Source organism: Musca domestica, unplaced genomic scaffold (genome assembly GCF_030504385.1).
Source record: "Musca domestica strain aabys unplaced genomic scaffold, Musca_domestica.polishedcontigs.V.1.1 4, whole genome shotgun sequence".
NCBI lineage: Eukaryota > Metazoa > Arthropoda > Insecta > Diptera > Muscidae > Musca > Musca domestica.
The window spans coordinates 26748505-26766023 of NW_026712328.1; the positions used below are offsets into that span (position 1 = coordinate 26748505).

The 17519-nt window shown below is 36.6% G+C and overlaps 1 protein-coding gene across 11 annotated transcripts in view; it reads right to left on the bottom strand.

Annotated features, from left to right (window-relative positions):
- The window catches only part of LOC101898716 (mushroom body large-type Kenyon cell-specific protein 1), a 387162-nt gene that overhangs the window by 36682 nt on the left and 332961 nt on the right, over positions 1 to 17519 (bottom strand). For all 11 annotated transcript variants that reach the window (XM_059126942.1, XM_059126944.1, XM_059126948.1 and 8 more), the window contains 4 exons: positions 5499 to 5843; positions 5111 to 5427; positions 4834 to 5029; positions 2344 to 2545 (listed from right to left, as the gene is read on the bottom strand). In XM_059126942.1, coding sequence (XP_058982925.1) covers positions 2344 to 2545; positions 4834 to 5029; positions 5111 to 5427; positions 5499 to 5843 — 1060 coding nt within the window. The remainder of the gene's footprint in view (positions 1 to 2343; positions 2546 to 4833; positions 5030 to 5110; positions 5428 to 5498; positions 5844 to 17519) is intronic.

The window sequence follows — 17519 nt, forward strand, 5'->3', positions numbered from 1 at the left end:
AAAAAATCGCATGCGATAAAATATATGGCAAGAATTGAAAAAAATGGAACAAAAAATATTCACTTTTTATTGGCATATTTTTCCGCGATTTTCTTAGATTTTCTGCTTTTCTAGAAAAAGACCATTCCGAATTGATGGGAATTGTGAAAATCGGCCCAGCGGTTCTTGATTTATAAGCAGAATAAATAAGATCAATTCTTTTACATATATATCGTAACTATTTTGCTATATATCCCATTTCTTGGCTATAAGCATCACTGTAAGGGACAGAAGTGATCTTTTAATGTATTTGTCATTTGGCTGGGCTTGAAAAAAAATACACGGCTTAGTGGAAATTTGCCTATTTTCTTACATAAAAGTTAGGGTCTATCCTACCTGCTAATTATTGTCCGATGGCCGCCCAAATTGGTAGGTTTCTGCCCACTCCTAAACTCTAACTCCATATACATCTAACATCTATAGAGCAACTGCAAAATCAGGAATTTTTTCAGTTTTTGGTCCATTTCAACCCCTAAATATTACGCGATCATCTCCAAAAGAAATAGGGTTCTATACTGGCCCACCTCCATTCTCAATTTCGTGAAGATCAGGCCATAATTGCGACCTGTAGAGTGATTACAAATTAACATGGACAAACGGACGGACGGGCATACATAGCTAGATCGACTCAGCTCGGCGAGATAGGAAAATCCATATATACTTTCCTATGTGGGAAACCAATATTTCGAGGTGTTACATAATTTTTGGCCCATTCAAAGTTATAATACCTCCAACACATAGTGTTGTAGGGTATAAATTGAATAATTCGAAGAGTAAATGAAATAATCATATTTCTAATGGTAACAATTCGAATTACAAACTAACGAATTTGAATTATAAATAAAATAATTCGTATAACAAATGGAACTTCTGGAGCTTCTATAGGAATTATTAATTTACAATTAACATGTTTCGAATTAAAAAAAATATAATTCTCGAATTACAAATGAGATGACGATTTACTGGTAAAAAATTTCGAATTTCATTGGTCCGTTGAAATGTTTGATTAATGAATACTTTTCTATAGAGTAAAGGTTAAGTTAAGGTATATAAAATTCGGTTCGAGATCCCTTTGTTTTCTATTTTTTTGGGGGGGGACGCTAAAACGCTACATTTCCCCCAAAAACAGAAGGAAACAATAAATATCACCATATATAGAGGTATGTAAAGGCATTCATGGCTAAATACATGGTTGTATGTATGAGCAATGTAATGTGGATATGTGTGTGTGTATGTGTGGGATTGTATTGAGTTTTTTTTTTTTTTTTTTTCGTGAGGGTATATGTTTGGGGCATACCATTCATTTGCTCATTATTGTTGTTGCTGCTGCCGCTGCTCGCTGCTGTCATTTAAAGGACAGTGTCAGTTGCACTTTTGTTATGATTGCCACTGTTGTTGTTGTTGTTGTCGTTGCTGTTATCGTCATGTTTTTTTTTCGGTGTATGGCATTCTTTTCGTTGTTGTTCCTGTTGTTGCATTGCAATTAACTTTGGTTCATTTTAAAATGTTTTGTGTGAGCCACACCATTATTCTTCTCTTTCCATTAATTTTGTTATTATTTTTTACCAATTTTTATTTTTGTCCATTTTTTATGTCGTTTTTTTGCATTTGCGCAATTAAAAGTTCTCTTTTTGTCTTCCATAGATATGTGTATGTGTGCATATGTATATATGTATGTGTGTATGTACAAAAACAGTACATCAAGGGGTTTTGGTGATTATTTTATGTTTCCCATTTACGTACGTACCTCTGTAGCCGTTACAGGCTGCAGTCAAGTGCATCTACCCCTACTACCTCCTACCGAATCCCTGGGGACTGAGAGGGAAGAGGACCTCATCAAAAGTTTTTTTTTTGCTTTTTTTCTGAATTTGGGGGATTATGGGGGATTTTCATTTCATAGAAATTTCACATTAATTGCAAATTACACACGAAATACATGAATCCATTGGAAGTTTTGACATGTCAATATCTGTGTGTGAATGGATAGCAGTCGACGAAATTGGTTGCACTTTCATAAAATGTATCCAAATTGTTTTCTTCAAAGCGAGGGTTTTGTTGAAAGAGTGGAGAGGGGTTGGGGATATGTTTTTGGACTCTAATGGATGCTGTAAACACAAAGAATTGAATAGGGGGAGCTCCAATACAAATTTCTAATTTAAATATTTGAAGTTTCAATTTATTGTTTGTTAATATTGAATTTCAGCCTTAAGAAAATTTATAAAAACCTGCTAACTTCTTTTAGCCGGCATATCCAATGCATTTTCAACTCCTCACCTAGAAAGCTTCTGCAATGTCTTTACTTACCTAACGCTCTTCAAGTCACCACTTATTGATGAGTTTGGAGACGGTTTGGAACTTAAATCTAAAGGTTGTTCACCGGTGGCATCACTGGGACTGGGTGAATCCTTTAGAGAAGGACTAATAGCGGCGGCTGATGTATCTGAGGTAGTTGGTGTAACCGAATCTGGTTGAGATTGTTGCTGTTGTTGATTCATCCAATTTAAATCTGAAAGGAAAATGAAAAATTTGTATTAAAATATATATTCAGAGGTCAAACATTTATGCAACAAACAATTTGAAAATATTGCATAACCATGTAATGTCTATATTAAAATTTTAGTCTACTAGATTTGAAATTAGTTTTAGTTTTGATTCAAATCTCAGTTAAATGTAATGAGCTGTTCTTTTCTTTCCTTTTCATAATAGATCCTTGGCGGGGTCATCTAAAACAATAAGCCATTTGCCGAAAACAATAAGCTTTGATGGTATATGTTTCACATGAACATCAAGAGAGTAACTCTCCCTCTCTCGGTAAACATTGTGTGTGCAAAAACCTACTGTCTGTCTGCAAAGCAAATTTGTTGTTGTTGCTAAAAAAGGTAGCAGAGTTGATGGCGAGTTTACTGATCGATGGTGAGTTTTATACACAAAACTATGATTGTGTGTGAGGTGTGGTGTATTGCCCATAGACGGTGTGTTTGGTTAGCGCTTCCCTAAATAAGCTTGCAAAAAATGGACATGCTTTAAGAATTTTTGAATAGCATGAAAGGGCTCAATATCAATATTTAAATAAATCAATATTTAAATAAATCAATATTTAAATAAATCAATATTTAAATAATGTAAATAAGTTTTAAACAATTAAAAAAAGCTGTAAGTTCGGTCGGACCGATCTTTGAATACTCTCCACCATATGGAACGATTTTCGGATATAGCCGTTATATTAGGGTCTGTATGACGACGTGGACCTGCACAGGCTACTTTTGTCATAAACCATTACAATATGAAATTGCGAAAATTGAATAAAAAAATTCGTTGAATAATGTAGCTAAAATCATTAAAATTCCGAATATAGGGAGGGGTACCGTTATACGAAGACGTGAACCTGCACAGACAATTTTCTGTCATAGGCTGTAGCATACACTAGGAACTTCAAGCACCAAATTTGAAACAATTCCGATGAATAATGTCGCTAAAATTATCAAAAATACCGAATATCGGGAGGTACTGTTATATGGGGGCCATATGAAGACGCGAACTTGCACAGACATTTCTCTGTCATAGGCTGTAGCATCCGTTACAAACTTCAAATACCAAATTTGAAACATTCCCGGTGAATAATGTCGCTTAAATCACCAAAATACCGAAAAAGGGAGGTGCCATTACCAAAACGTGGATCTACATCACCCATTTTCAGTGCCAAAAGTCCTGCAGACATTATATACATTTCAGTAAAATTTTATCAACCTACTTCATTTCGTTCGGTAGCTAGAGAGATTTCCACAGGCGGACAGACGGATAGACTATTTGAAATTTTAACTTGGACACAAAAGAACAGTTGTAGCTATTATTTCCTGCAAGCAACTGTATTTTAATGGTCAAAAGTCGATAATATAAAAAATTCGGCATATACGATATTGCTCTGCCGTACGCATCCAGTTTGACTTCTAGACCATGAAAACAATGTTTTCATAGTAGTATGTTCAGAGAAATTGTAGCCTGGAACAATTGCAACAAACGAAAGTAAGTAAGTTTGCAATAGTTTAGGAGATATGAACCCAAGAAAAATTTAATTTTTTCCAAAAAAAAAAAAATTGAAATTTGAATATTTTCGCTTTTTTGACCATGAAAACGATGTTGTTTGTAAATAATATCTTCAGAGAAGTTGTATCTCAAATCAAAGGAGTACGATTATATGTGGGCTATACGAAGGCCTGTACCTTTATGGCCACTTTCATGTTACGGGCTGTAGTACATATTAGGAACTTCAAATACGAAATTTCAAACAAATATTGTGACTAAAATCGTAAAAATTCTGAATATAGGGAGGTACTGATATATGGGGCCTATACGAAGATCTGGACCTGCATAGAAAATTTTCCGTGTGAAATTTGAAACAATTCCGGTGAAAAATGTTGTCAAAATCATCAAAATACTGAATAAAGGGATGAATCGTTATATGGGGGATATGCGAAGGCATGGACCTGCGCACTCAATTTTTTGTCATAGGCTGTAGTACCCATTACGAACACTAAATACGAAATTCGAAACAATTCCGTTGAATAATGTTTATCATGGACCTAATTAGACAATTCTCTCCCAGGATGTAAAGTACTTCGAAAGAACTTCTTGTGTGGATTTTCAGACAATTTCATTTATCTAAAATAATCAAAATAACCATTTAGTTACCTTTGGATACCATGAATAGACTTCAAACATTATTTGGATAACGTTCGATTTGGATAAGTTTTAAAATTTTCAAATTTAATTTTCCAGCTTAATGTCACTACTTACTTGGTAATATATTTTGAATGGCTGCAAACTGGGCTGCCATCGAATCCATTGAAGCCATTTTTTGTGTTAGTAATTTGCTTAGGGTCAGGCTATTGCTACCAGTCATAGAATTTGCGCCAGTCATTAATGCGACGTTACCATTTGTACTGACTGTGGGCAATTTAGAGGACTCATTCGAATCGCTGTCACAGTCAAGCTGAAAAAATCCCAAAAAAAAGACAAAGCATAAAGAGATCGTATCTTTTCTGATATCTTCGGTGGTACACCAAAAACTTACTCTCTTTATGTGGTCCGTTTCAGACCCAGTTGGGCCAGATTCGGCCACTAGTTCACCTTTGGAGTTCAGTGTGAGTAATTTGCCGTTAACGCAGAAATAACACTTTTCATTCGGTTTCCAATCGATGGGTTCGGGAGGTGGCGGTGATGGCGATGGCGATGTTGTTTGTTGTGATGATGGTGTTTTGCGATTCTCAACACTTTCGGTATTATTATCCTTTGGATTGGTGATGTTAGTTTTAGTGTTGTTGTGTGATGAATTGCTGTTGGTGTTGTTGTGGCTCTGATTAGAAATCTCTACACCCTGAATTTGTGATGCTATAGAATGAATGGGATTTGTAGATTTTCAAATATTTTTTTTGTTTGTTTTTAAGTCTTTTAAGTCTCACCTGTATCTAAATTATTTTCTTGTGATTCTAATTGTATAGTATTATCCTTTTCTTCCTGTTTAATGCTATTGTGATGTTTATTCTGCTGTTGCTGATTGATTTCTTGGCGGTGGTTATCTTCGAGGTTACAATTGTTGTTGTTGTTATTGACTGCAGTTGATGTTTTGTGAATTTCCAGTGTCTCAATATCCAGCTTCAGCTTATCCAGCTCTTTCTTCAGTTCGATATTGCTGTCTCCGATTGTTGCGACAAATTGGTCGGAATTTAAGTGGGTTCGCATTAATGTATCTTGATATTGCTTCCATTTCCTGCGCCCCATTAACTCCTCAGCGACCCGTTCTAAGCCTGGAAAATGAAAGGAATATTTATTCAAATATTTCGTTGTACTAATTTGATAAGAAATGTGTCCTTTCTGATCTTAATATATTTGTTTAAAACGAGTACATTTATATGGTCGCCATAACGTTCAATGAGTGGCAGAACCCAATTGAAATTGAATTGAGCAACTGACACCGACCTTATAGTATAATTGGACAAGAATAAGAAACATTTTTTCTAGATTTTCATTAGAAATGTGGCTAATAACTTTGATATACATAGTCTAGTATTATATGAAGGATATTCTGAAACCTGAACCCCGATTGATTAGGTGTATGTCGAAATTAAAAATTTCGAACTTTAAAAAAATAAAGTTGTAAAGAAAGGTCAAAAATCGGGCGGCCTGATTATGTGATACCCTGTACCACTGCGCATATTATCTGAATATCTGAACCGATCTCGATGAAATTTAAAAGATATATATTTGAGCTCCATAAGTTATCTGGTATAAAAGATCATTCTTGTATAGTGCATATTACGCATGTGAGAAAACCCCAAATCGGATAAAACATATATGTGGGAGCTACATGGACATATTTGAACCGATTTTCCCCAAAGTACCAAGTACTTGCTTCTAGACTGGATTCGGTCGGAATTGCCACAATTCACTCCATTTTTATACCTTCCACCTTGGAAAGGAGGGTAAATTAACTTTGTCATTCCGTTTGTAACATCCTTAAATATTCGTCTTAGACCCCATAAAGTATATATATTCATAATCAGCATAAAATTCTAAGTCGATTTAACGATGTCCGTCTGTCTGTCTGTCCGTCTGTCTGTCTGTCTGTTGAAATCACGATACAGCCCACAATATTTGACGTAGAGCGCCAAAATTTAGCTGAGCTATTTGCATTGTGTCTAGGATGGTTGGTATTGAAAATGATATTGAAAATGGATATTGAAATGATATATCGGTCCACGTTCTGGTATAGTCCCCATATAACGGTACCTCCCGATATTCGGTATTTTGATGATTTATGCCACATTTTTTCACGGATTTCTCTGGAAATTGGTATTTGTAGGTCATAACGGGTCCCTGAGCGTATGGCAAAACATTGCATGTATAGGTCCACGTTGTGGTATAGCCCCCATATAACGGTACTCCCGGTATTCGGTATTTTGATGGTTTTTGCCACATTTTTTCACTGATTTGTCTAAAAATTATTACATGTGGGTCATAATGGGTCCTAGTTCGTGTGGCGAAACATTGTAATTATAGGTCCACGTTTTGGTGTAGCCCGCATATAACGGTACCTCCCGATATTCGGCATTTTAATGGTTTTTGCCACATTTCTTCTAACGTTTCTTTTACCCTAAGGTGGAGGGTATTAAAAGTTTGGCCCGGCCGAACTTAATGTTTTGTTACTTGTTATTTTTAAATTTTATTGAATGAAAGCAAAAAATGTCGGAAATAGCATCATATTCTAAAATAAGTTTAGATTTGTTTGAATTGGTCACCTTTTGGCACGAATTATGGCCTTCGAACGGCCAATGAAACCGTCACATGCAGCCCGAATGTTGCTCTGCGGTATTTTGGCCCATTCCAGGCAAAGCGCTCGTCTGCGGTGATCGACACTTTGGTATTTTTTTGATGCCAACATTGCTTTCCAAAATACTCCAGACGCACTCGGATTGGTATCCGGAGATTTGGGTGGCCATTGTGCGCTGGAATTGAAGAGAGCAACCTCATTTTGTAACCATTCTTGAGTGGCGCGTGCTGAGTGCGATGGTGCTGAGTCCTGTTGTAATGTCCAAGGTCTGCGGCCAAAATGTTTGCGTGGCCAAGGCTTTAATACACCCTCCAGAATATTTTCGCGATAATATTCGGCATTTATTCTGATGCCACGGTCGATTAATACGAGCGGAGAGCGACCATTGGCTGTTATGGCGGCAAACACCATTACCATTACCGGCGCTTGATTTCTGGTGGCCAACCGAAGGTGCACATTTTCAGCTGATCTCTTTGGCAAGTAAACCCGATCATTTTGTTTGTTTACAAACTGCTGGAAAACAAATGTTTTCTCGTCGAAGAAAACCAAATTCGGCAGTTCACCACTTTCGGCCATGCGAAGCAACTCTTTAGTTCTTTTGAGTCTATTTTCTTTTTGTTGCGGTGTAAGTTCTTGCACTTTTTGGAATTTCAATGGCACATTTTTCAATATTTGCCGAATGGAATATTGCGATATGTTCAGCTTACGAGTCATTTTTCTGCCACTGCGACGCGGGTTAGTTTGTCATTCCGTTTGTAACACTCCGAAATATATATTTTAGACCCTACAAAGTATATATTTTCTTGATCAGCATAAAATTCTATGTCGATTTAGCGATGTCCGTCCGTTTGTCCCTCTATCTGTCTGCCCGCCTGTGGAAATTACTCTAGCTTCCGAACGAAATTGATAAAATTTTACTCAAATGTATGCAGTTCCATGTCGTCGTATAGACCCTAATATAACAGCTACATTCGGTATTTTTATACTCCACCTTGGAAAGGAGGGTATATTAACTTTGTCATTCCGTTTGTAACATCCTTAAATATTCGTCGTAGACTCCATAAAGTATATATATTCATAATAAGCATAAAATTCTAATTCGATTTAACGATGTCCGTCTGTCTGTCCGTCTGTCTATCTGTCTGTTGAAATCACGATACAGCCCACATTATTTGACGTAGAGCGCCAAAATTTAGCAGAGCAATTGGTATTGTGTCTAGGATGTTTGGTATTGAAAATGAGATATATCGGTCCACGTTCTGGTATAGTCCCCATATAACGGTACCTTCCGATATTCGGTATTTTGATGATTTATGCCACACTTTTTCACGGATTTGTCTGAAAATTGGTATTTGTAGGTGATAACGGGTCCCTGAGCGTGTGGCAAAACATTGCATGTATAGGCCCACGTTTTGGTATAGCCCCCTATAATCGTACCTCCCGATATTCGATAATTTGATTATTTTTGCCACATTTTTTCACATATTTCTCTGAAAATTGGTATTTGTAAGTCATAATGGGTTCCAGCTTCGGTGGCGAAACATTGCATGTATGGGTCCATGATTTGGTATGGCCCCCATATAACGGTACCTCCCGATATTCGGTATTTTGATGGTTTTTCCCACATTTTTTCACTGATTTGTCTAAAAATTGGTATTTGTGAGTCATAATGGGTTCTAGTTCGTGTGGCGAAACATTGTATGTATAGGACCACGTTTTGGTAAAGTCCCCATATAATGGTATCTCCCAATATTCGGTAATTTGATGATTTTTGACACATTTTTTCGCGAATTTCACTGAAAATTTAGTAGTTGTAGATCATAATGGGTCCCACTTCGTGTGGCGAGTCATTGTAATTATAGGTCCACGTTTTGGTATAGCCCCCATATAACGGTACCTCCCAATATTCGGTAATTTGATGATTTTAGCCACATTTTTTCACGTATTTCTCTGAAAATTTGTATTTGTAGGTCATAATGGGTTCAAGCTCCGTTGGCGGAACCTTGCAGGTGTAGGTCAACAATTTGGTATAGCACCCATATAACGGTACCTCCCGATATTCGGTATTTGGATGTTTTTTGCCACATTTTTCCACTGATTTGTCTAAATATTGGTATTTGTGGGTCATAATGGGTCCTAGTTTGTGTGGCGAAACATTGTATGTATAGGTCCACGTTTTGGTATAGTCTCCATATAACAGTACCTCCCAATATTCGGTATTTTGATGATTTTTGACACATGTCTGCACGGATATGTCTAAAAATTGGTAGTTGTAGATCATAATGGGTCCCAGTTCGTGTGGCGAGACATTGTAATTATAGGTCCACGTTTTGGTATAGCCCCCATATAACGGTACCTCCCAATATTCGGCTTTTAATGGTTTTTGCCACGTTTCTTCTAATGTTTGCTTTACCCTAAGGTGGAGGGTATTAAAAGTTTGGCCCGGCCGAACTTAATGTTTTTTTACTTGTTAAGATTTTAACAGATTTTATTTTTTTTTTTTTTGGAAAGTGCTAAATTCGTTCCAAGTGGTGGAAGGTATTCAAAGTTCGGGCTGGACGAACTTACAGCGTTTTTACTTGTTATATCTAATTAAACTATTCTAAACGAGTAGGATTTGAAAGTTGGATTTAGAAATCGAGTCGATTAAAAATGACTAGTCTTAATGGACTTTAAGACTTTGGTTTTGTTGCCCTTTTAAGTCTAACTGTGTTGCGTATGATTAACACATTTAAAATAGAATAAATGTTAATCATACCACACTATGAATATATGTATTTATTTAGTCTATGAATATTGTATTTATTTGCTCGTCACCCTAATACACCCACACGCATGTGGACGAAATTTGTAAATTTTAAATTCAACTTTCTAAATAAACAATATCAACAAAAAGGCCATGAAGTAATAGAGGAAGAGGAAAAAACTCTGCGACCGGAAGCCTAAACTGCCAACTAAAAATGTGAAAAAAAACTAACAAACAACAGCAACAAAACTGCTGCAAAACTAGTTACGAAGCAGTCGGAGTCGAGTAGTAGAAGCTGATGTGAACAACGTGTTTGAAAACAAAAATGCTGGTTGGCAACACACATCACACGTCAGTCTAACTTGATGATGATGACGACGATGAGGATGGCCACTGAGAGAACACACAGGTTGGTTTTTAAATGAAAGCCAAGAACAGCGACAACAAAACTAAGAACTGCAACAACAACAATATGTGACTCCTTTTGGCTTAATTGAGCAGTTGGTTGGATTGGTTGGAATGGTTGGTGCGTTTTGGTTCTGCTCCCATCTCCAAAATCCATATCTCAACTAAAAAGCAAACATTTTGAGATAAACACACATACAGTGGTGGCCATATCATATGCAACTAAGATTCATCTACGTTAAAAGGCTATATAAATTTGTAAATTTCACAACGAAGTATATAAAGGTGGGTTAATTATAGTCAATACGTTCTTACGATTTCAAATTATTATCAAAATGTGCATCTTTTGTTTACATCTCTATGTTTACAGGTGTTTTGTTGACAAATATGAAATTTGGTGTGGTCAAAACATATGCAACTTTATATATTTGGTTTAAATAACGGCATTTTTACAATTTCGTTTGTTCTATTGTTCTTCTTATTATTAGCTAGAGACACTACGTAAAGAGATTTAAAGCTACCTTCACATTTTTATTGCGTTGCTTTTTTCACAAAGCTAAAATAGAGTTTGTTCAAAAATGGCACGCGATAAATTTGGACTTGAGCTCAGACAACGAATTGTGACTGCGTATTCTTCTGGATTATCACAAAAATGTATTGCCGAGAAATATACCGTTCATAAAAGCTCCATATCGCGCATCATTAATAATTACAAAAAAAAATCACAAGTCTCTGTTATACACCGTGGTGGTCGAAGTCGAAAAACAAGCGATCGGACGGACAAATTAATAATCAGACACGTGAAAAAAGACCCATTTATATCATCCTCTAAGATAGTGGAAAGATTTCAGTTGCCAGTTTCTGCTCGCACCATCCGTAGAAGACTTTTACAAGCCTCCCTCTGCGCAAGACGTCCTGCAAAAAAACCACTGATATTCAAGCGAAACCAGAAAAAGCGTTTGGAATTTGCTAAAGCTCATATAAATTGGACAGAAAGTAAATGGAGAACTATATTATTTAGTGATGAGTCCAAATTTAACATCATTGGTAGCGATGGCATGTGCTATGTAAGGCGACCAGAAGGAAAACGACTCGAAGCACGTTACTGTAAAAAAACGGTCAATCATGGAGGGGGCAATATAATGGTGTGGGGTTGTTTTTCTGATGCTGGAGTTGGCCCACTGCATAGAATTGTTGGTATTATGGATAGATTTATGTATAAAGACATATTGCAAAGGGTAATGCTCGCATACGCAGAATATAATATGACATTGCGGTGGGTCTTTCAACAGGACAACGACCCCAAACACGCTTCGAAGGTGGTCAAATCGTGGTTTGCCGATAATAGAGTTACGGTAATGGAATGGCCACCCCAATCCCCAGATTTAAACCCAATAGAGAATCTGTGGGAAATTGTAAACAAAAAAATTGATCGAGAAAATTGTACAAGTTTAGATGTTTTATTTTGCCGGCTGGAAGATGCCTGGAAATCAATCCCAAAAAGCGTCATTGACAATCATATAGCGTCAATGCCTCGAAGATGTCAGGCTGTAATCGACAACAACGGATTTGCAACAAAATATTAACTTTATTTGCACTTTACTGAGCTCGATTTAATTAGTTGCATATGTTTTGGCCACTTCATAATAAGACTGAATATCTTTTTCTAATTTTTTTTTATAAATGAATTGAATATCTATGGAGTATATGTTTTTTTCTTAAACTACAAGCAATAAAAAATAATATTTAAAAAAATAATTGCATAATTTTGTTTTCAGAAAATTTTTTCACGGTTTTTGGTAAAGGTTAGATTTCAGTTGCATATGATATGGCCACCACTGTATATGTGTGTGTGCGTGTGTTTATGCACAAATACATACACTCATTTTTATATTCAAGGTATGTGGTCTAACCCACCCATATTTCCTCTTTGTTTTCTCTAAAATGCAATTGCAATTGAATACGAATGTTTGTTTTCTTCGATGTGTGAGTGTGAGTTTTTTGTGCGAATGTATTTTAGGTCGTTCGTTAGCTGTCGATAAGACGGCGGGCCACACCAGTGTGACACAACGTGACTTGGTTGTTTTTTTTTCTTTGAATGCCTCAGTTTTGTTCTTTTTTTCTATTGCCATTAGTTCGTCTTCTTCATCGTCCGTCGTCGCCGTCAACGTCACTGCTGCAAGTGTTTGGTATGCGTATGTGCGTGTAAATTTGGCCAACTAGTTTATAGAAAAAAAATAAACTCTAAACAAAAGCCAGTAGTGAATAAAACAGCAAAAAAAAAAAAAAAACGTTAGCAACAACAACAAACTTTTTTTTGAAAACTTTGAATAACAGCTGAGCAGATTTTGAGTGTGTGCGTTAGGGGTTAAGAAAATATGGCGCCATTTTTTAATGCAGTACCCTACAATAGAAACGCACTGGAAATATGGAAATGCTATGGAAAAATGCTTCACCACACTGCGGTACAGGGTATTATGTCTGTTGTCGAGATAGATCCACAGTTGTTTGTAGATATATTTTTGTGAGGAAAAATATTGCACAGATCTTTTGTTTGACCCATGGACATACCCTACTGTAATTGGTATTATTCGGTCCAGATGTAGTTATATTAGTTCAAAACATCTTCACCATATGAGTGATATATGCCAAAAAATAAATGTCGATTTAGCCATGTCCGTCTGTCTGTTGTAATGACGCTATCTATCGAACGAGTTGAGATAGAAGGCTAAAATTCTGCACACCTGTTAATTTTTCCAGTAGGCAGGTAAAGTTCGTAAATGGGCAATGTAGGTCCACGTTTTCATATAGCCCCCATACAACGGTACCTCCCGATATTCGGTATTTTGATGATTTTAGCGACATTATTCATCGGAATTGTTGCAAAATTGGAATTTGAAGTTCGTAATGAATACTACAGCCTATGACAAAAAATATATCATATATACCATACATCAGTACCTCCCTATATTCGGTTGGATTTTTTGAGATGCTATAGCTTGTGACTGAAAATTGTTTCGAATTTGAATATGGTAATGACTTATGACAAACAAGGCCTATGTAGGTCCACGTCGTATAGACCCCAATATAACGGCTATATTCGGTATTTTTAAAATTTTAACAGAATTTTTAAGGACTTTATTTTTTGAAAATTTCCAAATTCGTTCCAAATGGTGGAGGGTATTCAAAGTTCGGCCCGGCCGAACTTATTGCTTTTTAACTTTTTTTTTGCCCAAGTAAAGCTAGAAATGAGCTTGACAACATTTTGGACTCATACGATTTCTTGCACATATTGCGCTCAAATGAGACACTAGAAGCCGAATTCAGTATAGAAGCCAAATTTAATGTAGCTATAACTCCAACACACCCTGAGATTTAAAATATCTGATGTTAATTTGTACGAGAGCTTGTATAAATCATAGAAATGCCTCTGATTTTTTATACCCTTCACCAGGCATAGTATGGAGGGTATATTAGGTTCGTCATTTCGTTTGTAACACATCGAAATAATAATTTTAGACCTCTTGATTTGCGTATAATTCAAAGATTATTTAGCACTGCTCGTCCGTCTATCCATATTTTGACAAAAAATGTCTACGACGATCGAGGTCTTCGCATAGGCCCAAAATATCGGTACATTCCTATATTCCGTATTTTGATGATTTTAGGATTTTTTTTGTGCCCTCCACCATAGTATGGGGGGTATATTAAGTTTGTCATTCCGTTTGTAACACCTCGAAACATACATTTTAGGCCCCACAAAGTATTCTTGATCAGCATAAGAATCTATGTCGATTTAGCGATGTCCGTCCGTCTGTGGAAATCACTCTAGCTTCCGAACGAAATGAAGTAGATTGATAAAATTGTACTAAATGTATATTAAGTCTGCAGGACTTTTGCTATTGAAAATGGGCCGTGTTGGTTCACTTTTTGGTATAGCCCCCATATAACGGTACCTCCCTATATTCGTTATTTTGATGATTTTAGCCACATTATTCATCGGAATTTATTCAAATTTGCTATTTAAAGTTCGTAATGGTTACTACAGCCTAAAACAGAAAAATGTCTGTGTGGGTTCCTGTCTTCATATAGCCCCCATATAACAGTACCTCCCGATATTCAGTATGTTTATGGTTTTAGCGACATTATTTACCGGAATTGTTTCAAATTTGGTATTTGAAGTTCGTAATGGATACTACAGTATATGACAGGAGATTGTGGGTCCACGTCTTCGTATAGCCCCCTATAACGGTACCTCCCGATATTGGGTATTTTAATGATTTTAGCAACATAATTCATCGGAATTGATTCAAATTTGGTATTTGAAGTTCGTAGTGAATATTACAGCCTATGACAAAAAATTGTCTGTACAGGTCCACGTCTTCGTATAGTATTTTGATGACTTTAGCCACATCGTTCACCGAAATTGTCTCAAATTTGGTATTTGAAGTTCGTAATGGATACTGCAGCCTAAGGTAGAAAATTGTCTGTGCTGGTCCACATTTTGGTATAGATATAATAGTACCTCTACATATTTATGATTTTAGGTACATTATTCAACGATAAGAATAGACTCCGTAAAAAACTTCCTCTCTTCGAGGCATCATGTTCACGGGCAAGTTTCCAGAAGGATTTCACGCCAGATTTTTCTTCAGTAAGAATATTGGGATGTGTGAAATTTAAAGAGAATCGAATGTTGTTTCCCATTTATGAGCGTTCTGTTATTTAAAATTTTAATCTTTGTTGGGAGGCACCAGAAGGAGTGGGCCGATATCTACCATATTCACAACAGATGTTGTGTTAGTAGAAATAATGGAATGTGCGAAAGTTAGAATGAATCAGGTGTTTGCGTCGCATTTTATGAGAAATATAATTTTTCAAAATTTTTACCCGTTGTGGGGGAGGTACCGGAAGGAGTGGGCCGTTATTGTCCATCTACCATATTCACACCAGATCTTTCCTTATTAAAAATATTGCGATGTTTCAAAAAATTTCAAAACTTTTACCCGTTGTAGGGAAGGTACCAGAAGGAGTGGGCCGCTATTGCCCATCTACCATATTCATGCCAAATCTTTTCTTATTAAAAATATTGTGATGTTTCAAATTCATAGATAATCAGGTTCCCATTTCGCGTATAATCGAGATATATAATTATTCAACATTTTTACCCAAGAAGAAGTGGTTCGATATAGAGTATTTTCAGATTATGCGTTGGTAAAAATATTGAGATCACGGAACATGACGACAATCAAACCCTTATTTCAGTATTTATTTTTTTACCCGTTGCCTATTTTCGCACCTAACCTATTCTATAAGTAAATTATTTTCTATGAAAATTTTGAAGGGGGAGTTACCTGAAGCAGTGGTTCGATATTGCCCATCTCTAAACTCGATCTTTGGAAATAATATTATAATGCACCGAGTTTGGATCAAATCGGATACCTTCTTCGAGAATTATCGTGCCCACTAGCCGGTCAGACGGACAGATGGACCGACGTACGCCTCTAGATCGACTTTTAATAACCGGAAATGGATTTGGTCCAAAGAGATGTAGGGTCTCAAATCGTTATTTCGATGAGGAACGTTTTCGCCGTATCAAATTATATATACCTTACAGGGTGAGATTAAAAAACTGCAACAAAGTCAAACGCCATAATTTTTTTAAATTTATTGAATGAAAGGAAAAAATGTCGGAAATAGCATCCAATTTAAGAATTTGTTTCGATTTGTTCGAATTGGTCACCTTTAACACGAATTATGGCCTTCAAATGGCCAATGAAACCGGCACACGCTGCCCGAATGTTGCTCTGCGGTATTTTGCCCAATCCCGGCAAAGCGCTTGCTTGAGGTAATCGACACTTTGGTATTTTTTAGTACCAACCTTGCTTTCCAAAATACTCCAGACACAATAGTCCAACGGATTGGTATCCGAAGATTTTGGTGGCCATTTTGTGCTGGAAATGAAGCGAGGAACCTCATTTTGTAACCATTCTTGGGTGGCGCGTGCTGAGTCCTGTTAGAATGTCTAAGTTCTGCGGCCAAAATGTTTGCGTGCCCTAGGCTTTAATACAACCTCCAGAATATTTTCGCGATAATATTCGGCATTTATTCTGATGCTACGGTCGATTAATACGAGCGTAGAGCGACCATAGGCTGTTCTGGCGACCCACACCATCACCATGGCCGGCGCTTGAGTTCTGATGGACAACCGAAGGTGCACATTTTCAGCGGATTTCTTTGGCAAATAAACACGATCATTTTGTTTGTTTACAAACTGCTGGACAACGAATGTTTTCTCATCGGAGAAAGCCAAATTCGGTAGTTCACCACTTTCGGACAAGCGAAGCAACTCTTTAGCTCTTTTGAATATATTTTCTTTCTGTTGCGGTGTAAGTTCTTGCATTTTTGGAATTTCAATGGTTTTACCCCGAGCTCATTTTTTAATATTTGCCGAATGGAATAATGCGATATGTTCAACTCACGAGCAATTTTCGGACACTGCAACGCGGGTTTCGTTCAAGTCACTTCTTTACTTTTCGAACCATTTTTGCTGATGTTGATGTTTTCTTACGTCCACTTCCTTGACGTCGGGCTACTCTACCGTGCGATGGTACGAGACACAAAACATTTATTCACAATTAAGGCCAGCCAAATATAAAGCCAAATCATACTATCAAGTTTGAATTCCATCACGAATAACTTTTTTCTGGAAATTTCGCACCAAAATGCTTTTGTACGCTTGTAAACAATATAATGAGCTGTCACTGGAATAATTTTAACAGTTGTCGGACGAGTGGCTTAGAAATTACATCAGCCTGAAGTTGCTTGCATTTTTTTCATCTCACCCTGTTCTTCGTAACGAGGAGAGTATGTTAAGTTGCTTGGAATTTTTAAGTCTTAATTTTTGAATTCCGGTGTCTGCCAATTTTTTGCTGGGTGAAAGCACAGCAAATTGGTTATAACGAACCCTGTACAGACTCCACAGAACATGAAGAAATCGAC